Source organism: Eptesicus fuscus, chromosome 2 (assembly GCF_027574615.1).
Source record: "Eptesicus fuscus isolate TK198812 chromosome 2, DD_ASM_mEF_20220401, whole genome shotgun sequence".
NCBI classification, from domain to species: Eukaryota; Metazoa; Chordata; class Mammalia; order Chiroptera; family Vespertilionidae; genus Eptesicus; species Eptesicus fuscus.
In genome coordinates this window covers 28817939-28845039 of record NC_072474.1, presented here as the reverse complement: position 1 = coordinate 28845039, position 27101 = coordinate 28817939, and the positions used below count along the sequence as shown (strand labels likewise).

General features: G+C 41.0%; 1 protein-coding gene across 1 annotated transcript in view; it reads right to left on the bottom strand.

Annotated features, from left to right (window-relative positions):
- The window catches only part of RBM17 (RNA binding motif protein 17), a 37717-nt gene extending 14284 nt beyond the window's left edge, over nucleotides 1-23433 (bottom strand). The window contains exons 1-5 of the mRNA XM_008155362.3: nucleotides 23287-23433; nucleotides 13770-13907; nucleotides 10833-10949; nucleotides 4090-4256; nucleotides 1905-2002 (exon numbers count right to left, since the gene is read on the bottom strand). Of these exons, the coding sequence (XP_008153584.1) occupies nucleotides 1905-2002; nucleotides 4090-4256; nucleotides 10833-10949; nucleotides 13770-13892 (505 nt within the window). The 5' untranslated portion in view covers nucleotides 13893-13907; nucleotides 23287-23433. The remainder of the gene's footprint in view (nucleotides 1-1904; nucleotides 2003-4089; nucleotides 4257-10832; nucleotides 10950-13769; nucleotides 13908-23286) is intronic.
- Nucleotides 23434-27101: the final 3668 nt, after the last annotated feature.

Here is a 27101-nt window from a genome sequence, read left to right as displayed (position 1 = left end):
GGGTTGATCGCCTCCAACTGCCCTCCCTTGCAGGCCTGGTGCCTCCCAACTGCCCTCCCCTGCTGGCCATCTTGTGGTGGCCATCCTGTGTCCACATGGGGGCAGGATCTTTGACCATATGGGGACAGCTATATTGTGTGTTGCAGTGATGGTCAATCTGACATTACTCTTTTATTAGATAGGATAGAGGCCTGGTGCATGGGTGGGGGCTGACTGGTTTGCCCTGAAGGGTGGGGGTTCCCTTGGGGCGTGGGGCGGCCTGAGCAAGGGGCCTGTGGTGGTTTGCAGGCCGGCCACGGCCCCTGGCGACCCAAGAGGAGGCCCTGGTATCTGGAATTTATTTACCTTCTACAATTGAAACTTTGTAGCCTGGAGCAAAGCCAAGCCTGCTGCTCGCTCCGAGGCCAGCAGCGATTTCTGTTGGATTTAATTCATCTTCTATAATTGAAACTTTGTAGCCTGGAGTGGAGGCTTAGGCCGGCAACAGGATGGCTTCTTTTGTTACCGCGGAAACCAAAGCCTCCCTCCCGCTCTCAGTGGCTGTAGCCATCTTGGTTGGGTTTATTTGCATATTTGCTCCTGATTGGCTGGTGGGCGTGGCTTGGCTGGTGGGCATGGCTTAGGTGTAGCGAAGGTGCGGTCAATTTGCATACTACTCTATTATTAGGTAGGATTCCTTTCCAACCCAATTAGTATTTTAAAATTTAAACCCTAAAACTTGGCTATACACTTGGGCAGACCAGGCTTGCCAAACTGCTGATCCTAAAATAGAGATCATGTATGTGGAAATATACTCCAGCTTCATGACAACAGAATTCTTAGGTCTTATGTTAAAGATGACTACATTATAATGAGGTTTTCAGGTAGATGAAGATTTTGAACAAAATGAACAGTGGACCCATTCTATATAATTCTATATAATAAAAGCCTAATATGCAAATTGTCCCCTCTACAGGGAGTTCGACCAGGGGGCGGGGCCAGCCAGCCAACCACCTGCGGCCCCTCCTCCCAGCCAGCCCGATAGGCCCTGGCAGCCAGACCCCACCCATGCACACATTCGTGCACTGGGCCTCTAGTATTATATAAAGTGCTTCTTCCCTATGTGCCTCACATTTCCCACCCTTAAAATAGGGATAAATCACAGAGCCCACTCCAAGTTGTCATGTAGCATCAAGGAGATAATCTATGAGAGGGTTTAGAACAGAGACTGGGATCTAGTAGACAAGTAGAAGATTTAAATTTCTCACTTAACCCTCAATCTATCAACCAAACTGGTCAATTAAATCAAGGAAATCCCAGCAATCAAAACATGATGAAGCTAAAATAAGAAGCATTCCATTCTCCCAAGAACAAATACTGCTTAACTGTCTAGTAATCACTAAGGATTTAGTCTTAACTCAATTACAATTCAGCTTGTAAAATTTTAGAACTACAAGGAGTCTTATTAACTAGTTCAAATCCTCTATCTTCCTGCTCTTCAGATGACGTTGAAAGAAACCTACATCCAGGGAAGTTAAGTGATATCCTCAGATTCATGCTTGTTAGTGACAAACGTTCTGGAAACGAATGCTTTGACCCTCCATTCAATGCTTAACAGCAATGAAGCTGGACACAGAGAATAGGTCAGTGTGACACTGCTACAGGTAAAGAAAAGTATGTGTATATATTACAAGGTATGCTCAAAGTATCTACTTAATAACTATTAGAAAGTGGGTGGGAAGCTCAAAAGAGAATATACATAAAAACGCAATATAAATTAAGACTGTATGCAAATGTGGATTGCTGGAATTCCAGAGAGAAAATGACCTAAATCAATGTCAACTGAACTATATCAAATTGAATATGAAAAGCAAATAGTGGAATTGCACCATGTTGGAAATATAATATTTATGTTCATGCCTTACTTCTTTTTCTCCTTTCTCGCTCATAATCTTCATCTTCATCAGAATCTGGGTCTGGTCGCCTTGAAAACCCACTGGCTTCATGTCTGTCTTTACGCCTCCTGTGATAATAAAAGAACCCATATTCATTACAGATGAGCCAATTTAGAGATGTGAACTCAAGGACATCACCTTGACTTTATCTTGGCTAGAAAATACCCAAATCCTCTCTTTCACACTAAACTATTAATGGAAGTAGGGGTGTGTGCAAAAACAATTGATTGAAGACTAAAGTAGCTCAAATATGACAAGTGAGAAAAACCAGAAGATGAACTGAACACATTTAATGGGTATATAAATAGCAAGACAAAAGTTTACTTGGTATTTGCCTCTTTCAATTTTAAAGCATATCAACATAGGTAATAGTTTAACAATTCTAATTTTCTAGAACAATTTTCAACCAGTGTGTGAAGAGAACACTGGATACCACAAGAATTTTTAAAACATGCAATACCTGACTATTTAGTCAAGGGCACTAACCTTTTTTCCCTTAAACTGTCAAAAAAAAAAAAAAAAAAAAGACAACACAATAGTCTGGTGTGAGTGAATTAAAATTATACCTATTGTTTTTTGCCAGATCATATTCTGTCAGATTATATTTTTTTTGGTGTGCCACAAAATTTTGTAATTTGTTTATGTGTGCCATGAGATGAAAAGGGTTGAAAATCGCTGCTCGAGAACATGCCTTCATTACATGAAATGATTCAATAAATAAGAAATACTGTATTACTATTTTATAAACTTTTTTTTTCCTCACACAATGACATGTTCATTGATATTTAGAGGGAGGACAGGATGGATGGAGGGAGGGAGGGAGAATGACAGAAAGAGAAAAAGAGAGCAAAACATCCATCTGTTGCCTCCTGTACAAGCCTCAACCAGGAATCGAATCCACAACCTTTCAGTGTACAGGATGATGCTCCAACCGAGTCACACCAGCCAGGGCATATTTTATAAACTACTTAACAATTAATATGCAATGTTTTACAAAGAAGAAATGCAAACACATTCTTATTGCCCATATTTTTATTTATTTATTTTTAAACTTTATTGATTTCGGAGAGGAAGAAAGAGGGAGAAAACAATGGAAACATCAATGATGAGAGAGAATCATTGATTGGCTGACTCCCGCACGCCCCACACTGGGGATTGAGCCTCCAACCCAGGCATGTGCTCTGACTGAGAATCAAACCATGACCTCCTGGTTCATAGGTCAATGCTCAACCACTGAGCCACACCAGCCGGGCCTTATTGCCCATACTATAAAAAAAACATAAATAAAAGATGCATGTGTTGCCCTAGCTGGTTTGGCTCAGTCGATAAGAGTGTTGGCCTGCGAACTGAAAGGTCCCAGGTTCGATTCTGGTCAAGGGGACATGCTGGGGTTGTGGCCTGATCCCCAGTAGGGGGCATGCAGGAGGCAACCAATCAATGATTCTCTATCACTGATGTTTCTATCTCTCCCTTCCTCTCTGAAATCATTAAAAATATACATATATTTTTTTAAAAAGATGCATGTTTTAAAAAAATTCCATCTGGCACAAAAATAGTTAAAAAGATAACAATTTAAGTATTTTATTTTTAGTTTGTGATTTTTTTTCATATTGGTATATCAGCTTATTTTTTAATGTTTTTATTGATTTTTTTTTTTTTTTTAAGAGAGAAAGGAAGGGAGAGGGAAACATCAGTGTGAGAGAGAAATATCAACCAGTTGCCTCCCATACACACCTGGCCTAGGAACCAAACCCGAAACCGGCGCATATGCCCTGACTGGGAATTGAACCAGTGACCTTTTGGTACATAGGAAGATGCTCAACCAAGTTAGCCACACTCGCCAGGGCCAATTTAAGTATTTTGAATAGTTGACTATTGAAGAGTCATAGCAAAGGAAAGAAACTATTGTTCAACATCAGGTTAAAGTTGTTCTAAGGTACTTTTCTAAAAACTCACCCAAAATATATACTTTAAGTTTTCTGCATCTATACATGAAATTTGCTCTAGACTATGTTTTTTGTTTTAATGCTGGGATGTTAAAAAACTAACTTCATAAAAACTAACTTCAGCCTTACAGACAGCAATGAAGTTCATTCATTAACATTCTAATAAATATTTCAAATGCAAAATAGCCCCGAATCCAAACAAGCCTTACTTTTCTCTCTCTTCTATTTCTTTTTGTCTTTCCAGCTCCCGCTGTCTCTGTCGTTCTTCTCTTTGGCGCTTCACTACTTTCTCATAATCATTAGGAAACATAGGATCATATTCATCAGCTAAGGGAATCAAAACTTCTCCTGCAGAAAATCCACTGGGTACAGGATCCTGAGGAAGATAAAAATGTCAAGGTATCATTCTCATGTCTTAAAATTTTAGAATTCAAGTAAAAGAATATGAGGGTTGGAAGGAGACTTGATGACATCTACATGCCTCCTTTGTTTCATAGATGAGGGAACAAATGTCTAAGGAGGTTTAGTGACTTGACGTGGTCATACAACTGACCAGGTAGCAGCAAAACCATGATAATGAATTTAGTTCAGTATTAATTCCATAAATATCCTATGGTACTTTTCTGAAATTTCCAAACTGCCACTACTTTTAAGTAATAATTTTGGTTATTTATATAGTAAACAATGAATACTTCTGTTTTTATGTATCTCCGTGAAAACTTAAAAACCAAACAACCCATAAATAACAATCATTCTTTTGGTCATTAATAACCTGCGGATATTTTTCCCATTAATTTTTTTAGAGAGTAGAAGGGAGGGGGAGAGAGTGGGAGGAAGGAGGGAAGTGGGGGAGAGAGAAACATTGATGTGAGAGAGACACATTAACTGGTTGCCTTCTGCACGCACCTCAACCAAACTTGCAGCCCCTTGACTGGGAATCTAACCTGAAACCCGTAGGTGCTTGGGCCGATGCTCTCTAACAGGGTCCAGGGCCTCTTGGGCTTTTTTAATGCTCTGGAATACATCCCTTCCGTGGCAGACAGCACTTCTTGTGCCAATTCTGACACAGATGGATGTCTTCATTAATTTTTTTTTACATATGTTTTTATTGATTTTTTAGCAAGGGAGGAAGGGAGAGGGACAGGAAGATAGAAACATTAATCGGTTGCCTCCTGCACACCCCCTACTGGGGATCCAGCCTGCAACCCGGGCATGTGCCCTGACTGGGAATAAAACAGGCGACGACCTCTTGGTTCCTAGGTTGACAACCACTGAGGTCACTGGCCAGGCTCATTAATTTTTTTAAGGTCCACTAAGATCAGGTTCAGATGATAACATTATGCATTTCTCTTCTAAATATTTAGAAACTGGAGCTACTTACTCTTTGAAAGAAAAGAGGTAGTCTCAACAAAGAAATCAGAAAGACAAAAGGCAGACAGTACAGCTAACTAGAAGATACATGATTAGAAAAGGGGCTTTACCCTAGGTTGGTGTTCTTGAACCCTATCTGGTTCTGAGAAGCTCCAATCTAATGTACAGCCTAAATTTCCTAAACCTCCATACTTTCTTCTTCCATGTTTTCTTAGCATAACTCTTTCTTATTATCTCTAAAAATAAGAGGCCTTAACTGGTCTCCACAGGCACCTAAAACAAACATAGCTTAGGACTAGTATTTTTGAGTGCCCATTCTGCATCTCTTTCAGGAGGCACACTACCCAATACTATCAAAGACAGAAAGGTTGTAAAATGTATTTCATTTTGAACACAAAACTAATATAAGAAGAGCTTTTGCCCTAGCCCCGTGGTCGGCAAACTGCGGCTCGGAGCCACATGTGGCTCTTTGGCCCCTTGAGTGTGGCTCTTCCACAAAATACCACGGCCTGGGCGAGTCTATTTTGAAGAAGTGGCGTTAGAAGAAGTTTAAGTTTAAAAAATTTGGCTCTCAAAAGAAATTTCAATCGTTGTACTGTTGATATTTGGCTCTGTTGACTAATGAGTTTGCCAACCACTACCCTAGCCAGTTTGGCTCATATGCCTGGGTTGTGGGCTCAATCCCCAGTAGGAGGTGTGCAGGAGGCAGCCAATAAATGATTCTCTCTCATCATTGATGTTTCTATCTCTCTCTCTCCCTTTTCCTTCCTCTCTAAAATCAATAAAAATATTAAAAACAAACAAAACAAAAAAACCCTGCTAAGTTTAACAATGAGCCATCCTTCTTTAAATGCTACAGAGAATAAAGCAGCCTTAGCCGGTTTGGCTCAGTGGATAGAGCAGTGATGGGCAACCTTTTGAGCTTGGTGTGTCAAACTTCGCCAAAAAACTGAGCATAACTCAGGTAGTGTGTCACTTTGAGGAAAAAACATTATTTCGCAAATGTTTCATCCTCAGGAGCAGCAAATGTTTCATCCTCAGCATGCGGCCGCCTTAGCGGCCACGTGTCATCAGAAATGGCTACGTGTGTCAGTGCTGACACGCGTGTCATAGGTTCGCCATCACTGGGATAGAGAGTCGGCCTGAAGACTGAAGGGCCCCAGGTTCGATTCCAGTCAAGGGCACATGCCCGGGGTTGTGGGCTCAATCCCCAATAGGGGGCATGCAGGAGGTAGCTGATCAGTGATTCTCTCTCATCATTGATGTTTCCATCTCTCTACCTTCTCCCTTCCTCTCTGAAATCAATGAAAATATAATTTTTAAAACACACACACACACAAATTGGCAATGAAAATGACTAATTTTACATGCATAGAGCACTCTCTATGGAGCTGTGCATTACAGTGTTATTTATGATGACAACATAAAAGCAGGTCTAGTTGGTTCTAGAGTTAGGAAACACTTGTATAAGTTACAATACATTCACTTGATGGAAATACTTTACAATTAAAAATTGGTTATGGGAGGAACCAAGATGGCGGCAAAGTTAAACAACTAAACTGCCGCCGCGCACAACAATTTCAAAAATACAACTAAAAGACAAAACATCTACCACCCAGAACCACGGGAAAGCTGGCTGAATGGTAGATTTACAACTAAGAAGGAAAAAGAAAGGAGAACAAATGCGGAAAAGCTGAGGTACGGAGGCGCGAGTAGCGGGCTGGTGGCGGGCAACGGGGCGTGCGCTTTTTTTCAACCCGAAGGGAGACAAGCTCCCAATCACTCTGAAACCCAGTTTCTGGGGACAGACGGGGGACCCAGACACCTATGGGGAGAAGCTGGACTCTCGGCCATCAGGTCGGAAAGTGAGAGTGACTTTCTTACAGAGGTGCGCCCAGCAATCATTGTTTACTGCACTGGAGCTTGGGACGCGGGGACTGGGAAATGTGGAAAGGCAGAGACAGCTGACGGCAGCCATCGCCAGTTTGCCATGCCCCAGCCTATTGACGCCTTGAGACCCCGCCCCGCACATTCTGCAAACCCGCCCAGGCTCCACACAGCGGCTTTTGCATATAAATGGCCTGCTTTGTGGCAGCTTAACCAAATCAACTGAAGCTCCAGTCAGACTGCTCCAAAACCACTCAAGCAAAGAGGAGAAAACTAGTTATTGCTGTAGCTCCTGCTGGGGGGGCCTCAGACAGTAGCTGACCTGCACCCCATTGGAGATCCAGAAACTAGGACATCTAGTGGTCGGTGTGAAACGACACCAGATTTCAACCACTCTCATAAGGGACACATTCAAGAGGCAGACTTAGTGAGAGCCAAAGCCCTACTGGAACAAGTCCCGCCCCATAAACGTGTCTCCAGCATAGCAATTCCTCCTTTATAGACACAACGGGTCCTCACAGCCAATTGGCCTGGAGGTCAATTCCTCCCAGTGACACCAACAACAATCAAGAGTTAACTACAACAAGGCTGTACACACAGTCCACCAAGGGCATCCACCTCAGGTAACTGGGAGGCCAAGCCACTGGGCCATATAGGACACCTAGCACACAAAGCTACCCTAACCAACTCAGGGAAGCAGCGAAAATGAGGAGGCAAGGAAATAGATCCCAAACGAAAGAAATGGAGGAGAACAAACGAATGGACATAGAGTTTAAACCATGGTTATAAGGTTTTTCAAGAATTTCATGGAAAAGGCCAATACATTTAATGAGACCCTTGAGGATATGAAAAAGGACCAACTAGAAATTAAACATACACTGACTGAAATAAAAAATATTATACAGAGACCCAACAGCAAACTAGAGGAACGCAACAATCAAGTCAAAGATTTGGAATACAAAGAGGAAAAGGACACGCCTCCAGAAAAACAAGAAGAGAAGAGAATTCAGAAAGTAGAAGATAGTGTAAGAAGCCTCTGGGACAACTTCAAGCGTACCAACATCAGAATTATGGGGGTGCCAGAAGAAGAGAGAGAGCAAGACACTGAAAACCTATTTGAAGAAATAATGACCGAAAACTTCCCCTACCTGGTGAAAGAAATAGACTTACAAGTCCAGGAAGCGCACAGAACCCCAAATAAAAGGAATCCAAAGAGGACCACACCAAGACACATCATAATTAAAATGCCAAGGGCAAAAGACAAAGAGAGAATTTTACAAGCAGCAAGAGAAAAACAGTTAGTTACTTACAAGGGAGCACCCATATGATTATCAGCTGATTTCTCAACAGAAACTATGCAGGCCAGACGTGAGTGGCAAGAAATATTCAAAGTGATGAATAGCAAGAACCTACAACCAGGACTACTCTACCCAGCAAAGTTATCATTCAGAATTGAAGGGCAGATAAAGAGCTTCACAGATAAGAAAAAGCTAAAGGAGTTCATCACCACCAAACCAGTATTATATGAAAAGCTGAAAGGTATTCTTTAAGAAGAGGAAAAAGAAGAAAAAAGTAAAGATAAAAATTATGAACAACAAATACATACCTATCAACAAGTGAATCTAAAAGTCAAGTGAATTAAAAATCTGAAGAACAGAATAAACTGGTGAACATAATAGAATCAGGGGCATAGAATCGGAGTGGATTGATAATTCTCAGGGGGAAAGGGATGTCTGTGTGGGGGGTACGGGAAGAGACTGGACAAAATCATACACCTATGGATGAGGACGGGGGGGAGGTAAGGGGAGAGGGGGGAGGTAAGGGGAGAGGGGAGGTGGGAACCGGGTGGTGGGGAGATATGGGGGGAAAAAGGAGAAACAATTGTAATAATCTGAACAATAAAGATTTATTAAATTAAAAAAAAAAATTGGTTATGCCCTGGCTGGTGTGGCTCAATTGGTTGAAAGTTGTCCCCATGCACCAAAAGGTGGTGGGTTCAATTTTCGATCAGGGCGCGTGCCCAGGGGTTTGATCCCTGGTTGGGGTGCGTGTACTAGTAAGAGGCAGCCAATCGATGTTTCTCTCTCACATCACTGTTTCTCTCCCTCTCCCTTCCTCTCTCTCTAACATCAATAAAAAAGTATATATTCTTTAAACAATTGGTTATGAACCCTGCCAGGTAGCACAGTTGGTTAGAGCAGCCCAATATACCAAGGCTCCTGGTCAGGGCACATACTAGTAACAAGAATAAACCACTGAATGCATAAATAAGTGGAACAACAAATCAGTGTTTCTTTCTCTCCTTCCCTCTCTCTAAAATAAATTTAAAAACTACTAAAACTAAAAAAATTAAAACTGGTTATGAAAACTACATAACATGAAAAAATGCTTATTGATTAGATTTTTGGGGGTGGAAACAATATTATAGGTTCTAGAATCAATATACAATAACAGAAGATGATGAATCAGCTTCTGAGTAGATATAGCTAGAAATACTTAGAGGTGTTCCGTTTGTGGGAAAAAATGTTAAGTGACTAAGAATCCCCCACAAAGCATCTCCACTGTGGGGTGCCTATCTCTCTATACAGACTATTAGCCTGTAGTAGTATCAGTTCTTCCAGCCAAGAAATCCTACCAAGAGCTTCAGCTATGCTGTGCCTGAGAATAAAAGCAAGGTGGTGGCGGGGGAGTGGGGGCAAAAGAATTCCAAACCAGAACAGTCAAAACTGAGGAGGATGAGAAACTAAATAAAGAAGGGAAGGGGCATGCGGCTGGAACTGTGTCCTTTTTTTGGGGGGGTAAGGGGTGGTAGGAAGAGTACCTTGCTAAGAAATAGTAATAATAGCGTATTCTATCATTAACCTTTGGTCATTTCTCATCAAGCAACCTGTGCGCCTGGTATGTTTAAACTACCGCAGTCATATTACTTGATTGCCATCTATAGAAGAATAAATGTGTATATATCTAAAGAGAGGGTGTAATTTTAACTATATATTATGTTTAACTCATTTGCCCCCCCCCATTTTGTGTAGCTTTAACTATGATTTGGAATTATCCTTTCCCAGATCTTCCTCATCCTCACTTAACCCATTTACAGAACTGTCCATGTCTATTTCTTAGTTTTTAAGCTTATGCAAAATTATTGGGATAATAAAGGGTAGGACAGTAGAATTGTCCTTATTTTAATCCACAACAAAACAATGAATACTAATATTCTTTATGATAGCAAAAATTGGGGGGGGGGGGGACTATATATCTAGCATTAAGAAAATTAATTACAGTATACCCTCACAAGGGAATATAGTAAAGCCATTAATATGAACATACAGTCCTATACTTTTTTATAGAGATGGACAGTCCCAATTATTAAGCAAAATAAGTAAATTAGAAAACAGTAGGTAGAGGAGGCATAGAATGGGAAGATATTCCAAAATCTAAAGTTTTTAACTTCAGGGTAGGATTGAAGTCATTTGTTTTTCTTCTCGAATATCTCTAGTTTCTGATTATTCTATAATAAACTATTTTAAATAGCTAAATGTTTCAAACTTGATAAAACAGAGGTAAAAACTAAGTTGAAAATGATATTGACTAGGCTGCAAACATCTACTGAAGAGACCGTGTCCAGAGTGACATATGCATGAAATAAGACATACAGTTAGCAGGAAAGACTGTCAAGGTCAGAGGACGGGCTTACCTTTAGGCCAGCTGCTACGTGAGGCGGGGTGTCCACAATCTGCCGGTCATCTGAAGAGCCGCCTCGCTTTAGGTCGATTACTGGGGCAAGAACTGTACTTTGTTTTGTTCTCTGGCTCTAAAATCATTGAAAAACAGGATTTACTGAAGCTTCAAATTAAAATTCATACTATTTATAACAAAGCTTTTGGGGGTGGGGGCTGGGAGCTGGGGGAGTCTTTGTAATGAACCTTTCGGATACAAGAAAATCATAATCTTAAAATAGCCTTTTAATTCAATTATTACTATAACCACAAACTAATTTCACTGGCTTTTTTTTTTTTTTTAACAAAACAAATTTTCTCCACTGTAAAAGACTTATAATAAACTTGGCCAGTTTTATTTAAGTTTGCATGTGAAATCATCTCTACAATGGATTCTCCTTTGACCTGGAGGGCAAATCTATAACAGCATATTATGCTTTGCCTAGTGTGGATCTTTCACAAGGAATGGGTATTTTTTTATATCCTGGGCAAAACATGAGAGTTTTTTCCCCTCCCAGTAGAATATAAAATCCTGCCCTACCTATTTTATTATGAACCTACAGAAAAAATTTTTTTCTAAAGAAAACATGATTATTCATATACCATCAACCATTGTTAATATTTGATCGTATTTGTTTTATCTTACACATATATTTTATGTTGAACCATTTGAAGAAAATTTGAAGACACAGGACACTATCCTTAATCAGCTAAAATTATGAACATCCTTTTACATAACCACTACACTATTACCTAATAAAATCAATAATACCCTGTATCAGTTCCTATCCAATTCATATTCAGGTTTTCCAAGCTGTCCCTCAAATGTCTTCTAAATAGTTGATTTTATTTTGAACCAGGATCCTACCAAAAGTCCACAATGCATTTGGTTTTTAAGTCTTCTGATTTAGGAAAAATCTCCCTTCTTGCTGTCATCATTGTAATCATCATTTTTGTCTCCTCTTTTTCCTCTGATACTGTCTTGTAAAATGCTGCACATTCTAAGATCTGTTTGATAAATTCCTGGTGGTCTAGTTTCACTTATTCATCTATGCCCTACAATTCTTGAAAACTAAGTTAAATCTTGATTAGGTTAGAGCAGTGCTCTTTGGCAAGAATATGTCATAGGTGAGGTGGTGTGCTTCATGCTGCTTCACTCCAGCGGGCACACAACTCAGGTTGCCTGTTAATGATGCTAATCATGACCATGTGGGTACAGAGGTGTCTACCTGATCTTTTGGTTTTAAAGATTTAATTTCCCTCTCCCTTTGCAGTTTTAAAGTGTTATACATTTTCATTGTTATCAATCACTACAAAAGGCTCAAAATAAGCCACCATCTCTCTTGAATTTAACATCACTTATCATTTCAAGCAAATAAATGTAATCCAATCAGTAAGTTACAATTCACAAGGTAAAAACCAAAGTTTAAAGGACAATGGAGGGGAGTGGTATCAGAATCATACATTTTTCTATTTGATATATGTTTTTAAAATGGAGACACAGATGAAACCACAATTTCAGTCTGTAGGTAACATTTTCTCTACCAAATACCTTTCCAGATTTGGTTATGCCAACCTGGTACTGAGTAATTAATTAGTAAATTAAATAGTCTAAGAGAATCAATGAAATGTATCTTCACTTCCCTTAATGAGAAACACAATATTAATTTCACATAGCAATCGCAAAAGAGATTAGAAAGTTAGCAGAAATGATTTCATAAGCAACTTTTTATTTTGACGGATTATAAAATCTATTTGAAATCTTAGAGATTTCCTGAAGTTAATGTATTTGGGGAAGTGAAAAGATGATAAGCATAAATTAAACAGTCTGAAACAGATACTACAGAGGATGTCTAAGAGTCTAGATTTCATATAAAAACATAATTCCTAGCTTATTAGCACCCAATTCTTTACTTTTCATGTGAGTAAAATAATGGTACAGAAAAATCAGTGTATTATCCATAAATTTTATGGCTTTTTAATATATTTCTTTTTGGAAGAATCTATTTTTCTCAGTTTTATTTTATTCAAGCTGATTTTTAACCTATTTATAATTATGCACTGGCTGGATAGAGAAAGTGATCCTAAAGTACTAGGCAGGAAGAAACAAATTATCTAGGATTTTAAAAGATTGGCTACAAGTAATTCACAAAGCTGACAATTTTTAAACTGGTAATAAAGAATTATCCCAAGTAGTTTTTAATTTGTATATCTCTAGAATATTTTTATTCTGCTCTTCTATTTTCTGTTCCTAAAAGTATTTGACAGTAACATTTTAGTATCAAATATCCAGTGGGCACCTATGTTTTTAATGTTTTACATGTTGAATAATTTCAAGGATGCAGCCAATGCCCAACATGTATACAACTAGAACAAAAACAATGACTCCCGCACTACATATACCTGACGCATTCACAACCAATCTGAGCCCTCAATAACACAAACTCATTACTACAGCTTACTAATGACTGCAGAGCTTCCTTTCTCAAAGTGCTGATTCCAAACCACCTGCAACTAACAGCAGGAATATTACCAAAAATGCAAACGCCCATGAGCCCCAACCTAGAACCAGAATTTACCAGAATATCAGGAATATGACCACCGAAGCAATATTTTTAAAAAATTCTCAGTAATCTTAGACATACTGAAGTCTGAAAACCTGCACCACTGTTGGAAACCAAGAGTATTACCTTTCTCCATTGGAATCCCTGAAATAGTTCTATTCCCAGGAATTGGGAAGAGCAAAAGGACCCTAAGCTCCTTATTCTTCTCTACATAGAGCCTCTCTCCCCATTAATGTTTAAGCCTACATAATCAATAAAAAGGCAGCAGAGCAAGCTAAAATCATATTACTCTTAATCTAAGGAGGAACCTGCTCTGTAGACTTCTCCTTTCACACTGTGGGCTTATCTTACCTTTGCTTGAGTGAGAGCTGCCTTCTTCACCTGAAGCTGAGACTGTAGAAGTTTGAAGTTTTTGGACCAGCCTTCTGTTTTCGAGTCACTGGTCTCCACTCCCAGGTCATCATACAGTGACATCTTTTCAGTTTAATGCTGAAAGGCAAGGGGAGGGTTTAAAAAATGCCAAGGAGTTCGTGAGTGAAACCAGTCTGTTCTACAGCATATAATGAGCTAAAGATGAAAGGTTCTAGATTCAGGACACTATTAATTACATATATCCAATTTTTAAAATTCTATTTGGTCTCAATAGCAAAAAGGAGAAGCCTCCCAAATACACTAGGTTCACTCAGCACAATTAGCTACCCTTTTATAGAGAAAAAAATTTAAACATATGCTTAGAAATTTAAAAAAACACACAAAGATATGATCTCACAGAAGTAGGTTAACCAAAGGATATATTTTATTATTGCTTGTTAAGAGAAGTGTAGAGGGTTAGATCTTAAATATCCTGACTTCCTCATGACATTGGTTACAAAGAGATAATCAATCTACATGTGAATGATCAATACACAATATCCCTGCAGAATAGAGGAATACAAGATTACAACAAAAATGAAGACAACAGTGGTTGCCCTAGCTGGTGTGGCTCGTGGATAGAGCATCAGCCTGCAGAGTAGATTTCGGTCAAGGGCACATGCCTGGGTTGCCAGCTCAATCTCCAGTGGGGGGGCATGCAGGAGGCAGCTGATCAATGATTCTCTCATCATTGATGTTTCTCTCTCTCTCTCTTTCCCTTCCTCTCTGAAATCAATAAAAATATATTTTTAAAAAAGAAGACAACAATGGTTAACATTTATTAAACCTTATCTGGGCAGGTGGTTGTAAATGCAGTATTTGCTGAGGAAGCCTAGAACTAGGTTATAGATGGGGAACTGGGTGAGACTTCAGGAGATAAACCTGCCCCAAGTCATTTCAAACCCAGTCAGGTGAACACCACAGCCCTTGCAAGTGAATCCCTACTGCCAACTTTAAAAAACAACCCTTAACATTCTGAAACCCACAACATGACCCACTTCTCAAAATAAGATATAATCTTTCTCAGACGGAAAACAACTTTGTTAAATCCCTAAATTGCAAATAGGTAACTTCCTATTTATGAACACATCCAAAAGTCTGACAGTTTCCAGGCCCAGACAGCATTTTGCTGTAAAAACTGTGTTATACAAAACCTGTTCTGCCTGTGTCTATGTCTCAGGAAGAGAAAGAGACATAGACAAGAAGGAAATTCCCCCCAGGGTTACGTCTGACACAGGGCAAAAATTTCTCTCAGGCATATGCTTACTTATCTATCCTTCTATGACAGGTATTCTAAGACCCTGCTGCCCCAACACTTTAGCTCAGTGGTCAGTAAACTGCGGCTCGCAAGCCACATGCGGCTCTTTGGCCCCTTGAGTGTAGCTCTTCCACAAAATACCACGTATCCTAATTAAGTTAGTAACAATGTACCTACCTATATAGTTTAAGTTTAAAAAATTTGGCTCTCAAAATAAATTTCAATCGTTGTACTGTTAATATTTGGCTCTGTTGACTAATGAGTTTGCCGATCACTGCTTTAGCTGACCTTGGTTTCACTTTGTGTGGAGTGGGAGGTGACAGGGGTAGATACCAACTTTATTCCCTCAGAATAGCTGTTCTGGTTTTGAGCATTGTAGCTCTCTCTGCCTGGAAATCAGTGCCCCACTACATTGTTGCTTCTTAATATTCAAACCCTCAGATTACCTAAAAGCTCTGTTTTTATTTCTTAATAAGGCTTCTGTGACAACTCATCAGCTTAGCTGATAGAAGAAGCATGTACAATTTCCTAGAGAGCACATCCAACAGGGAAATGCCCACTGCCTTCAGTGCCAGACACAGTGAACATTTTATTCAGGAACTTGGCAATGCCTTGTCACGTTACACTTGAGTCACTAAAACTAAATGAAGAAAAAGTAATGAACTCCATTTCTTAATTTAGTATGGCTGAAATACAAACTTGCCTTCAAAGCTTTAGAGGGAATCCCTCTGGAGTCTACTTTCCCCTAGCCTACCTGGTATTCAGCACTAATCATTCTTATCTAAATTAAAATTTAGACACAATATCCTTAAGCTTTAAATTTAATCTGAAAAACTCAGAGCAACAGCAAGAAAAAAAAAAGCTGAGTGTTGAGTGTCTGGCTTAATATTGTGGTTCTCAAAAAAATGTACTTCAGCCCTAACCAGTTTGGCTCAGTGGATAGAGTGTAGGCCTGCGGACTCAAGGGTCCCAGGTTCGATTCCGGTCAAGGGCATGTACCTTGGGTGCGGGCACATCCCCAGTAGGAGGCATGCAGGAGGCAACCAATCAATGATTCTCTCTCATCATTGATGTTTCTATCTCTCTCTCCCCCTTCCTCTGATAAAACAAACACACACACAAAAAAATGTACTTCAGAAATGTCCATCTATCTTTCATCTATCCTACTTTAATTTTTTTGAGCCCTCTTCGTCCAATTGATCACCAAACCAAAGACTAGTAAAAACTATGGGTTCATTTGTTCTGTCTGTCTTTATTCTTATAAAGATAAGGGAAGACTATCACATTCTGGGACACAAATTTAAAAGAAGCTTTCTGGGAGATTACAAACATAAAGACAAATTTTTATGATCAATATTGGTTTGCAACCCAAACTCTATTTTTTCTAATATCTCTTCACCAAAATCTTGAGAACTTCATGAGATAAGGTATTTACAAATGGAAACAGGTTAACCAAATGCCCACTAAACGATGAAGGGGAAAAATTAGCTTATTCATTTTTGCATCTTCAATTTCTGGCACAGAGCAGGCAATTAATAAACATTTGTTGAAATATTAATATTCAAATAAAGTCTATTTAGCCACATGAATCAGCAGTGAAACCACACAATGCCCACAAATTCCACTAGAAAGAGTAGGTAGGCAAAAGGTTCTGGAGATGGATGGTGGTAATGATCTCATGACGTGAATGTACTTAATGCCACAGTACTGTGCTTTAATTTAAACATGGTGAAAGTGGCAAATTTTATGTTATATATATTTTACTACAATTAAAAAAAAAAAAAAGACTAGGTAAAAGGGAGGAAGAAGCCACACTGAGGAGGGGGTGGAAAATAACAGGCTGTTGCTTAATTAACTCTCATACATCTCCCAACCTGGAAGAAGAATCTCTCATAGAAATATTTCCCCAAATTTTGGAGTTAAAAAAAGAAAATCAAGCAGTGTAGAGCAGTGGTCGCCAACCACTGGTGGTCCGAGAGGTCCGAAAGGTTGATGACTGCTGGTGTAGAGCATCTCTGCCACCAACCGAGTTCTTTCATCTAAAAATCCAATATTTAACAAGGATTTCAGGGCTGAATTAATAAAGTTCCATGAGACCACACTTCCTGTCTCTATTTCTAAATTGAAGATGGTTTATTGACAATTCCATTTGATTCACCTTTATGTGCAAACTTCAGAAATCATTATACAGCAAAATCTTATGTTAAAGTTCCTTGCTTCTATTCTCAAAACCTTCAAAAACACACTTTAAATATTAAAACTGATGTCATCTTAGCATCATCTCCTAGTTTCTGCCACAAAGTGCTCATAAATCAGATCTCAGCATCACAGTAAATGCAGAAGAGCTTTCTTGTTTATACTAGACTTCAAATATACAGGACTGCCCTAGCTGGTATGGCTCAGTGGATAGAGCGTCGGCCTGCGGACTGAAGGGTCCCGGGTTTGATTCCAGTCAAGGGCACATGCCCAGGTTGTGGGCTTGATCCACAGTAGGGGGCGTAAAGGAGGCAGCTGATAAATGATTCTCTCTCATCATTTATGTTTCTATCTCTCTCTCTCCCTCTCCCTTCCTCTCTGAAATCAATAAAAATGTATTAAAAAAACAAAAACAACAAATCTACTGGACTGCATTATTTACAGCTACAACACATTCATCATCCATCCATGCATGTATGGCCTGCTTTTAATTAATTACTATATTGTTACAAGCATCAGTGACTTTACCACCTAAAACAAGACATAGGATTTGAACAAGGACCTATACTCAACTCATATGAAACTCCCCCCCCCCCACACACGCCATCCCAGTCCAGTGATTTCCCTGGCCCTGGGGTGAGCAGCAACCTGAATCCCATTCTCATTAATTCCTTGCTTTCCTCCCTTTATGTAATTTTTTTTACATCGCTTTATTGCATCTATTCATTAAGAGGTGTGCATAGTTTTTTTAATTTTAGGTGTTTTAAGCATTTATACAAAACTAGAGGCCCGGTGCACGAAATTCATGCACTCGAGGGAGTGGGGGGGACAGTCCCTAAGCCCGGCCTGCACCCTCTCGCAGTCCATGAGCCCACGGGGGATGTCCAACTGACGGCTTAAGCTGTGAGCCCAGCTTCTGGTTGAGCGGCGCTCCCCCTGTGAGAGCGCACTGACTACCAGGGGGCAGCTCCTACATTAAGCGCCTGCCCCCTAGTGGTCAGTGTGCATCATAGTGACTGGTCGTTCTGCTGTCAGGCCGAAACCAGCTCTCCAATATCCCCCGAGGGGTCCCAGATTGCAAGAGGGCGCAGGCCAGGCCAAGGGACCCCACCGGTGTACGATCAGGGCTGGGGAGGGATATGGGAGGTTGGCCAGCCAGGGAGGGCCACAGGAGGGCTCCAGGGTGTGTCTGGCCCATCTCACCCAGTCCCAATCAGCCAGACCCCAGCAGCTAGCTAACCTACTGGTCAGAGTATCTGCCCCTGGTGGTCAGTGCACATCATAGCGACTGGTCGATGGTCGACTGTCTGCCCCCTGGTGATCAGTGCACATCATAGCAAGTGGTTGAGCAGCCTTAGCATATCATTAGCATATCATGCTTTGATTGGTTGAACCGGATGACCGGACACTTAGCATATTGGGCTTTCATTATATAGAATATCATAGTTGATTTGTTCATTCTCCCCATTGCTACCACTGAATGTAACAAATGCACTGACAAACAGCCAGGACCTGAACTTAATTCAAGCTGAGATGTTAACTCAGATGATATAACACATTTACTTCATGAAGTCTTGTGCCAGGAAATAAAACAGCAGCACTTTCTAACATTTGGATATACCTTAAGAAGCCAGGATCATGCCCAAACCGATTTGGCTCAGTGGATAGAGCGTCAGCCTGCGGACTGAAAGGTCCCAGGTTCGATTCCAGTCAAGGGCACGTACCTTGGTTGCGGGCACATCCCCAGTAGGGGGCGTGCAGGAGGCAGCTGATCGATGTTTCTCTCTCATCGATGTTTCTAACTCTCCCTTCCTCTCTGTAAAAAAATCAATAAAATAAAAAAATAAAAAGAAGCCAGGATCAAATGCAAATACAAAGAGCTGATTTTAACATACCTGTTATTTACTTCTTTTTTTTATTGTAACTCCGCCTTTTGGTCAACATATCTTTCATATATGCTCCATTTAAGAACAAACACAGTAAACATGGTTCTGCTAGAACAATGACTTTTCAAGAGTCTACCTAAGCTGGCAAACTATGCTTTTTAAAAACGCCCCACTGGCAGAAAAAGATCATGGAAGAAGTTTTCTCAGAAATATCCCACCTATTTATCTTTTAAGAGCATCTTGGAAGCCTTTGGTGACTATTACTCATACATAAAACTATCTCCAATTTTTTTATTTAAAAAAAAAAGATGTTTTATTGATTTTTAGAGAGAGAGAGGAAGGAAGAAGGAGAGACAGAAACATCAATGATGAGAATCATTGATCGGCTGCCTCCTGCTTGCCGTGTCCTGGGGATCAAGCCCACAACCTGGGCATGTGTCCTGACCAGGAATCAAACCAGTAACCTCCTGGTTCATGGGTTGATGCTCAACCATTGAGTCACACTGGCCGGGCACTATCTCCAATTTGTTTCCCCTGAACATAGTTGGATCAGGGCAACTTTTACATGTTATGCCTCAAATAAGGGCTGTTTTTTACTACATCCTTGTATCTCTATCTTAGAACCATGTTTGGAAAATTGTAAGTGCTTTATAAATATTTTCTAATTATATCCGTGAATGGATGGAAAATGTTAATGTACCTACTTAAATCACATTATTATGAAACAACTAAAGGCCCAATGCAGGAAATTCGTGCACTGCGGGGGGGGGGGGGGGGGGGGGGCAACTCTCAGCCTGGCCCGCACCCTCTCGCAGTCCGGAATCCCTCGGGGGATGTCCGCCTGTAGGCTTAGGCCCGCTCCCCGAAGTCCGGGACCCCTTGCTCCTCACTACCTGCCTGCTCACTGCTCCTTAGTGCTGATGCAAAGGCAGGAGAGGCTCCCGCTCCTGCCACCGCCACTACGCTCGCCAGCCGTGAGCCTGGTTTCTGGCTGAGAGGCACTCCCCCTGTGGGAGAGCACTGACCACCAGGGGGCAGCTCCAGCATTGAGCATCTGCCCCCTGGTGGTCAGCGCACATCATAGCGACTGGTCATTCTGCCATTCAGTCGACTTTTATTATATAGGATAAGATCTGCAGATCTGCCTTTTCAGGATATTAACTTATGGTAAGTGGTATTTGATAAAAGTATGGTAAATTTTAAATAGTATACTATAATTAATGGGACAAAAAAATACTACAACCATACAACTAATAATAAATCAAGGCCTGAGTTCTGAGCACCTCAAGAAGCAAGCTTGGTAAGAGGCCTTCTTATCACTAAATAGATATTCAGGTACCATGAAGGGAAAATGAAGCCTAAAGAATATGGGAAGTATATACCGACAGAAAGAGAGAGGAGGTGCAATGCACGTTGATGTCCACAAAAAAATATAAGTAACAAAGCATCTGCCTTGTAGAAAGAGTTACAATGACTTTTTAAAGAATTTTAAAATTTCACTATACCTCCACCTCTCATACCCTTGTTACAGTTTAATATTCCCACTAATTTTCATAGACTCAATTATTACCAAAATAACATAGGCTGGAGTATATTCCAAACAAAGTCCACGAGAGTCACCTGTAAGTTAGGTGTATAATAGAACATCCTTCACAATTTACTATTATGAAAGACTAGAGGGATTACTAGTGCTGGATCATGAAGGTAATTTAAAACAAACCAGGTAAGTCCTGTCCGGTGTGGCTCAGTTGGTAGAGCATCAAACTGCACCGATTCCCAGGCAGGGCACATGCCCAGGTTGCCAGTTCAATCTCCAGTTGGGTGGGTATAGGAGGCAACCAATTGATGTTTCGCTCTCTCTAATATAAAAAACACATTTAAAAACAACAACAAACCAGGTAAAAAGAAATCCACTTGCCCTGGCCAGGTAGCTCAGTTGGTTAAAGCATCGTTCTGATATGCCAAAACAGTAATGCTAATACTGGGCATATCAGAATGATGCTTTAACCAACTGAGCTACCTGGCCAGGGCAAGTGAATTTCATCATTCCCAAGATACATACAACCAATGAATGCATAAATAAGTGGAACAACAAATCGATGTTTCTCCCTCTCCCCTTCCTTTCTAAAAATTAAAAAAACGAAATCCACTTTATAAAGTTAATTTGGGAATGCACAAAAATCCCCCCCCCAATTCTTATCTATAATAATAAAAGCATAATATGCTAATTAGATCGGATGTCCTTCCAGACGAAGCTGGAGCTACGAGGGAAGCTCAGGTTCCGGTGCCAGAGGGAAGCCAGTGCAGGCAGCCAGGGAAAGGAAGGCCTACTCTTGCATGAATTTCATGCATTGGGCCTCTAGTTTTCCATAAAAGCTATCCTTAGTCATCAGAGAGCTCCACAATCAGAATAGCTCTTCACTGTTAACACTTTTATTACACCAGGTTATATTTCTGTCTATCTCACAATCTATTGTAAACTGTACAGCTTGCAGCACATTTCTTTTTTTAAAAAAATCTATTTTTATTGATTTTAGAGAGGGAGAGAGAAACATCAATGATGAGAGAGAATCATCCACTGGCTGCCTCGTGCACATCCCTATTGGGATCAAGCCCTGATCAGGAAACTGTGACCTCCTGGTTCACCAGCCCAGGCTCAGCGACACCAGACGGGCTGCAACACATTTCTTTTTTAAATTTTTTTCTTTAAATATACATTTGTTCTATTGATTCCAGAGAGGAAGGGAGAGGGAGAGATAGAAATATCAATGATGAGAGAGAATCGTTGATTGGTTGCCTCCTGCAGGCCCCCCACTGGGGATCGAGCCCACAACACGGGCATGTGCCCTTGACCAGAATCGAACCTGGGACCCTTCATTCCGCAGGTCGACGCTCTCTCCACTGAGCCAAACCGGCTAGGGCTGCAACACATTTGATAAAATTCTAAAAATAAAACACACTCCATTTTAAGTTACTAATTTTATTACCCCATATTCCCTGAATATCCTTATAGGCAAAATGTCTGCAACCTTTATCCCATAAAAATGTGGAAACTGAGTTGCATCCTTTAAAAACTCCACCTGCTGCTGGGAGATACAGTCTTCATCTACCTGCATATATGTACATTTTGCCCTTATCCAGAATACGTTTTCCATCCATTCCCCTGGTTCTAGCAATTAGTACCCTCAAAGGCTGGCTCTCCTTTACTGACTTCTCAAAGAACCTTTTTAAATCTGACCTGACTACCGCTCCTCAAACCTCTCTCTGCCTTGCTGGCGGTTCCCAGAATGCTCCTTTCCACTTCTTTCCTCTGCAGGAAACCTTTCCCCATCTTGCTCATCCAGCAAAACACCTCCAAGACTCAGTTATAAGCATCACTCCCTCTTTGGAAGCCTTTCCAGACCCCCCTCTAGTCCACGCATGGGTTCAGATGACTGTTTCCGTAGAGACCAAACTCTGAGAGCAGGGACAGAATCTTGCTCATCTTGCAACTGCTGTTCAGAACATATGGTCTGGGCAGGAGGGGAGGCTTAGGAGATGCTTGCTTGAACACCGAGGCTAACACACCGCTTTAAAAGCTCACAGACGGAGGTGACACCGGAGCCCCGTCTTCCTGCCAGGAAACCCCTCGTCTCTGAGGGTCGGACTGGGGGAGCTCCGCGGCCCAGGAAGGAAAAGCTTCCCTCCGCTCCACCCCCGGCCCAGAGGGAGCGAGTGCGCCGGGCCACAGGTGACACGGGCCTGGCCACCGGGGACCCGGCAACTTTGCCCAAACATGGCCCACGGAGGGGAGAGAGAAACGTCCTCGGGCCCAAAGCAGGCGGACAGACAGACAGACGGTAAAGAATGGGGAGAAGAGAGGAAGAGTCCGAGGCCCGGTGACCTGAGGCAAATAAAGGAAAGCGGCGGCGGGCGCGAAGGAAACAGAGGGGCTGGGGGGGGGGGCGGGGGGGGGGGTCCGCCTGGAGTCCGAGGGCGCCGGCGGCCGGGGGACCGGCCAGGGACCTCCCGCCCCACTGCGACGTGGCCTAAAGCCGCGGCCTCACGTCCAAATGCCCCCGGGGAGGCGCTCCCGCCCCGCCTCCCGTCCCGGCGCCCCCGGGGAGGCGCCACTTACCCGGCCGGCCAGGCCGACCCTCCCCATGGGCCGCAGCGGCGCACCAAGGCCCAGGCGCCGCGGTGAGGGAAGGCTGGGCGCACTCAGCGTAAGCCCGTGACGGCCCGGACCGCAGCCGGCGCCAACCCCTACGCCGAGTCCGCAGGGCGCGTGCGGGCGCGAGGTCAGGGAAGCGAGCGGCACGGAGAGAGGCACTCACTTTCGCCGCACTCGCCTGGCCATGGCGCCCCCTCCCGGCGGGAGGGCCGCACTGCATCTCCCTTCTGCAGGCGTCCTCTTCTGCCCAGAGGTCACAGTGATGCAAGTTTGTGAAACTTCAGACTCCCAGGAGAGCTTTGCTGAGAAGTGGTCCTGGGCTGCAAAGATCGTCGTTGGGAGCCAATTGTGTTGTAATAGAAGGGAAAGGGAGAATCCCTCCCAGCCCTTAGTTCTCATTCATTCAAAACCATTCCTCTATAGGCACAATGCTGAACATTAATCACCACAGGCGGGATAAGTGGGAAAACTGCTAGAAAAGAAATGGTAACAAGCACTGAATTAACTGTACGACTAAGGGAACACTAGACATGGAGTTTAAGGTTACATAAATATTATAAATCTCACAATTGAAAAACGATATAACAAATTTGAGAGGTAAAGAGAAAATGGGATTTTGTGTAATTACGATTTTCATATAAAAATTCTAAATAACATATTTGTACTGCATTTGGACAGAAATCCTCAGTCCTATAATAATGTTATTCCCAGTGCTTCAGGAATGGCACCTCCACCACCACCACGTGAAGGGGAACATTCCGGCAGTAAGACAGCATGCTTGGGACTGGAGTGTTCAGGCCAAGCTTTCAAGAACTCTTAAAATGTTAGCAATAAAAAAGGATAGGGAAAGTCGTTCTTGAAATATGATATGTTCATTGAACATTTAAGAAATAAAATGAATGTACCGAGTGTCTCTGATAGCTTCTGGCTATGGGCCTAGAGAGCAGAGACAGAAAATGTCTGGACTGGGTCTCCTACCCGCTGATCAAAGCACAGGTGCGTGGGCAAGAGCCCTGAGACTGAGGAGGCAGGAAGCCTTGGGGACGCTCCAAGTGGAATCTGCTGTCTACCAAGCCTCTCTTATTTGCTGGACATCTCCAGTTTGCAGACTTGACTACCACTGCCCTCCTCCTGCTTGTCTTGTGCATTTCCAAATCATTAAGTCACACATTGACAGGCAACTTTTTGATTTACAGGCCATAGATGCAGTCACCTTCATTTTGGGGGAGTTTTCTAGTTCAATTTTCAGGAGGAAATCTTTTTCCTTCTTATCTCTGAATATATTTTAATTTCAGAAAGAGGAAGTGACAGGAAGAGGGAGATAGAAACATTGATGGGCTGCCTCCTGCAGGTCCACTACTTCAGATCAAGCCTGAAACCCCAGCATGTGTCCTAAGCCACACTGGCCAGGGCTGATATGTTATATTTCAACAGATTGAATCTATAAATAAATATGAGGATCCTGCTATATACTAATAATCTAGACATTAAAAGGGATTTAAAACAAAGTAATTCTTCTTACTCATGTTTTGTTTTGTCAAATAGTTATTTTCTTATCAAAAGTATTTATATTAACAAGCATTGGGTATATTATTGTTATTTTTAAATGAGTCAATATATCTTAAATTTCTCAGTCTTAAATTCTAACAAGAAAAACATTGATCATTATTTGCTTATGACTCACATTAGGGAAAGCTCTTGGGATGCTCAAAAATTTTTAAGAGTGTAAAGGGCATGAGACCAACAAATTTGAGAATTATTGGATTATAGCATTCAAAGGAAAAGGATGGAGTGGGAGTGAGCAGCCCACATGGGTAGAAATGGTACTGTAGAGCAGGGGTCCTCAAACTTTCTAAACAGGGGGCCAGTTCACTGTCCCTCAGACCGTTGGAGGGCCGGACTATAGTTTAAAAAAACTATGAACAAATTCCTATGCACACTGCACATATCTTATTTTGAAGTAAAAAAAGCAAAACGGCAAAAACACCCACATGTGGCCCACGGGCCGTAGTTTGAGGACGCTTGCTGTAGAGGCTTGCAAATTTTTCCCTCCTTTTCTTCTGAAATGTAAGCAGCACTAAATGGTTTTTTAGTTCAAAAAATACATGTTAGAAATATTTTAACAGTTTAATTTCTAAAATCAGTTACCACCACCTAGTGCAGTGGTCGGCAAACTGTGGCTCACGAGCCACATGCGTCTCTTTGGCCCCTTGAGTGTGGCTCTTCCACAAAATACCATGGCCTGGGCGAGTCTATTTTGAAGAAGTGGCATTAGAAGAAGTTTAAGTTTAAAAAATTTGGCTCTCAAAAGAAATTTCAATCTTTGTACTCTTGATATTTGGCTCTGTTAACTAATGAGTTTGCCGACCAGGTCCTAGTGTTATGATACTACATCATCTTTTTTTTTAGAATTTTAAACAAATATCTAAAACAGTATATTAATAATAATATCATGTTACTCAATACAACAAAGTCACTGTTCATAATTCTTGAGTAATACATTATTCATATTAGGTCATCAATCACAAGTTTAGGCATGTAGTTTAGGTGATATTATTTAAAAATATATTAATCCTGTTTCCTTAAAATACATACATATACATATTTACAATTTTTATGTGCTTTTGATAGCTAAAGTGCATCATTAAGATTATTGAGTGTTGACCCATGAACCAGGAGGTCACGGTTTGATTCCTGGTTAGGGCACATTCCCGAGTTGTGGGCTTGATCTCCAGTAGGGGCCGTGCCAAGAGGCAGCCAATCAATGATTCCCTCTCATCATTGATATTTATATCTCTTTCTCACTCTCCCTTCTTCTCTCTGAAATGAATAAAAACATATTTTTAAAAAAGTATAGAGGTTAATTATTAAAAAAGAATATTTATTATTATACAAAGTTGTAATTAGAGTGAGGATATAATATTCTCACATATTCTAACTTAATAGAATTTACTTATGAGACGTTTCTCAGTAAGTCTAAAAGAAGTTTATTTACATTTGCAGAAAATTCTAGTAATTATGTTATTTTAAGATTTTCAGTCTAATTTTTTTTCTTAGCCTAGCATTTAAGATTAATCATTATCAGCCTATCAACCCTTATTTGCTTCAGTCAGTGAGACTGGAGATATATATATATATATATATACACAGATATACACACATACACACACACACACACACATATATATGTTAGTATATGTAGTGTCCCCCCAAAATGTATACATACACTTTGAATAATTATAAAGGCATTGTGTATTAAAATATATTTCACTTTCAAAATTGAGCTATCAGCTGTTAAAGTGTGTATACATTTTTTGGGACACCCTTTATATGCAGAATTTTATGTTCCTGAATTTTTTTTTTTTTTTTAGTCTTCTCCTCCATTCTCAATTATCATAGGGTGTCTACAGAAATTCCTCTAGGGCAGTGGTTCTCAACCTTCCTAATGCCGCAACCCTTTAATACAGTTCCTCATGTTGTGGTGACCCCCAACCATAAAATTATTTTCGTTGCTACTTCATAACTGTAATTTTGCTACTGTTATGAATCGTAATGTAAATATCTGTGTTTTCCGATGGTCTTAGGCGACCCTGCTAGCGGTTTTCAACCTGTGGGTCGCAAGAACCACTGCTGTAGAGCCTAAGACCATTGGAAAACACAGATATTTACATTACGATTCATAACAGTAGCAAAATTACAGTTATGAAGTAGCAACGAAAATAATTTTATGGTTGGGGGTCACCACAACATGAGGAACCGTATTAAAGGGTCGCGGCATT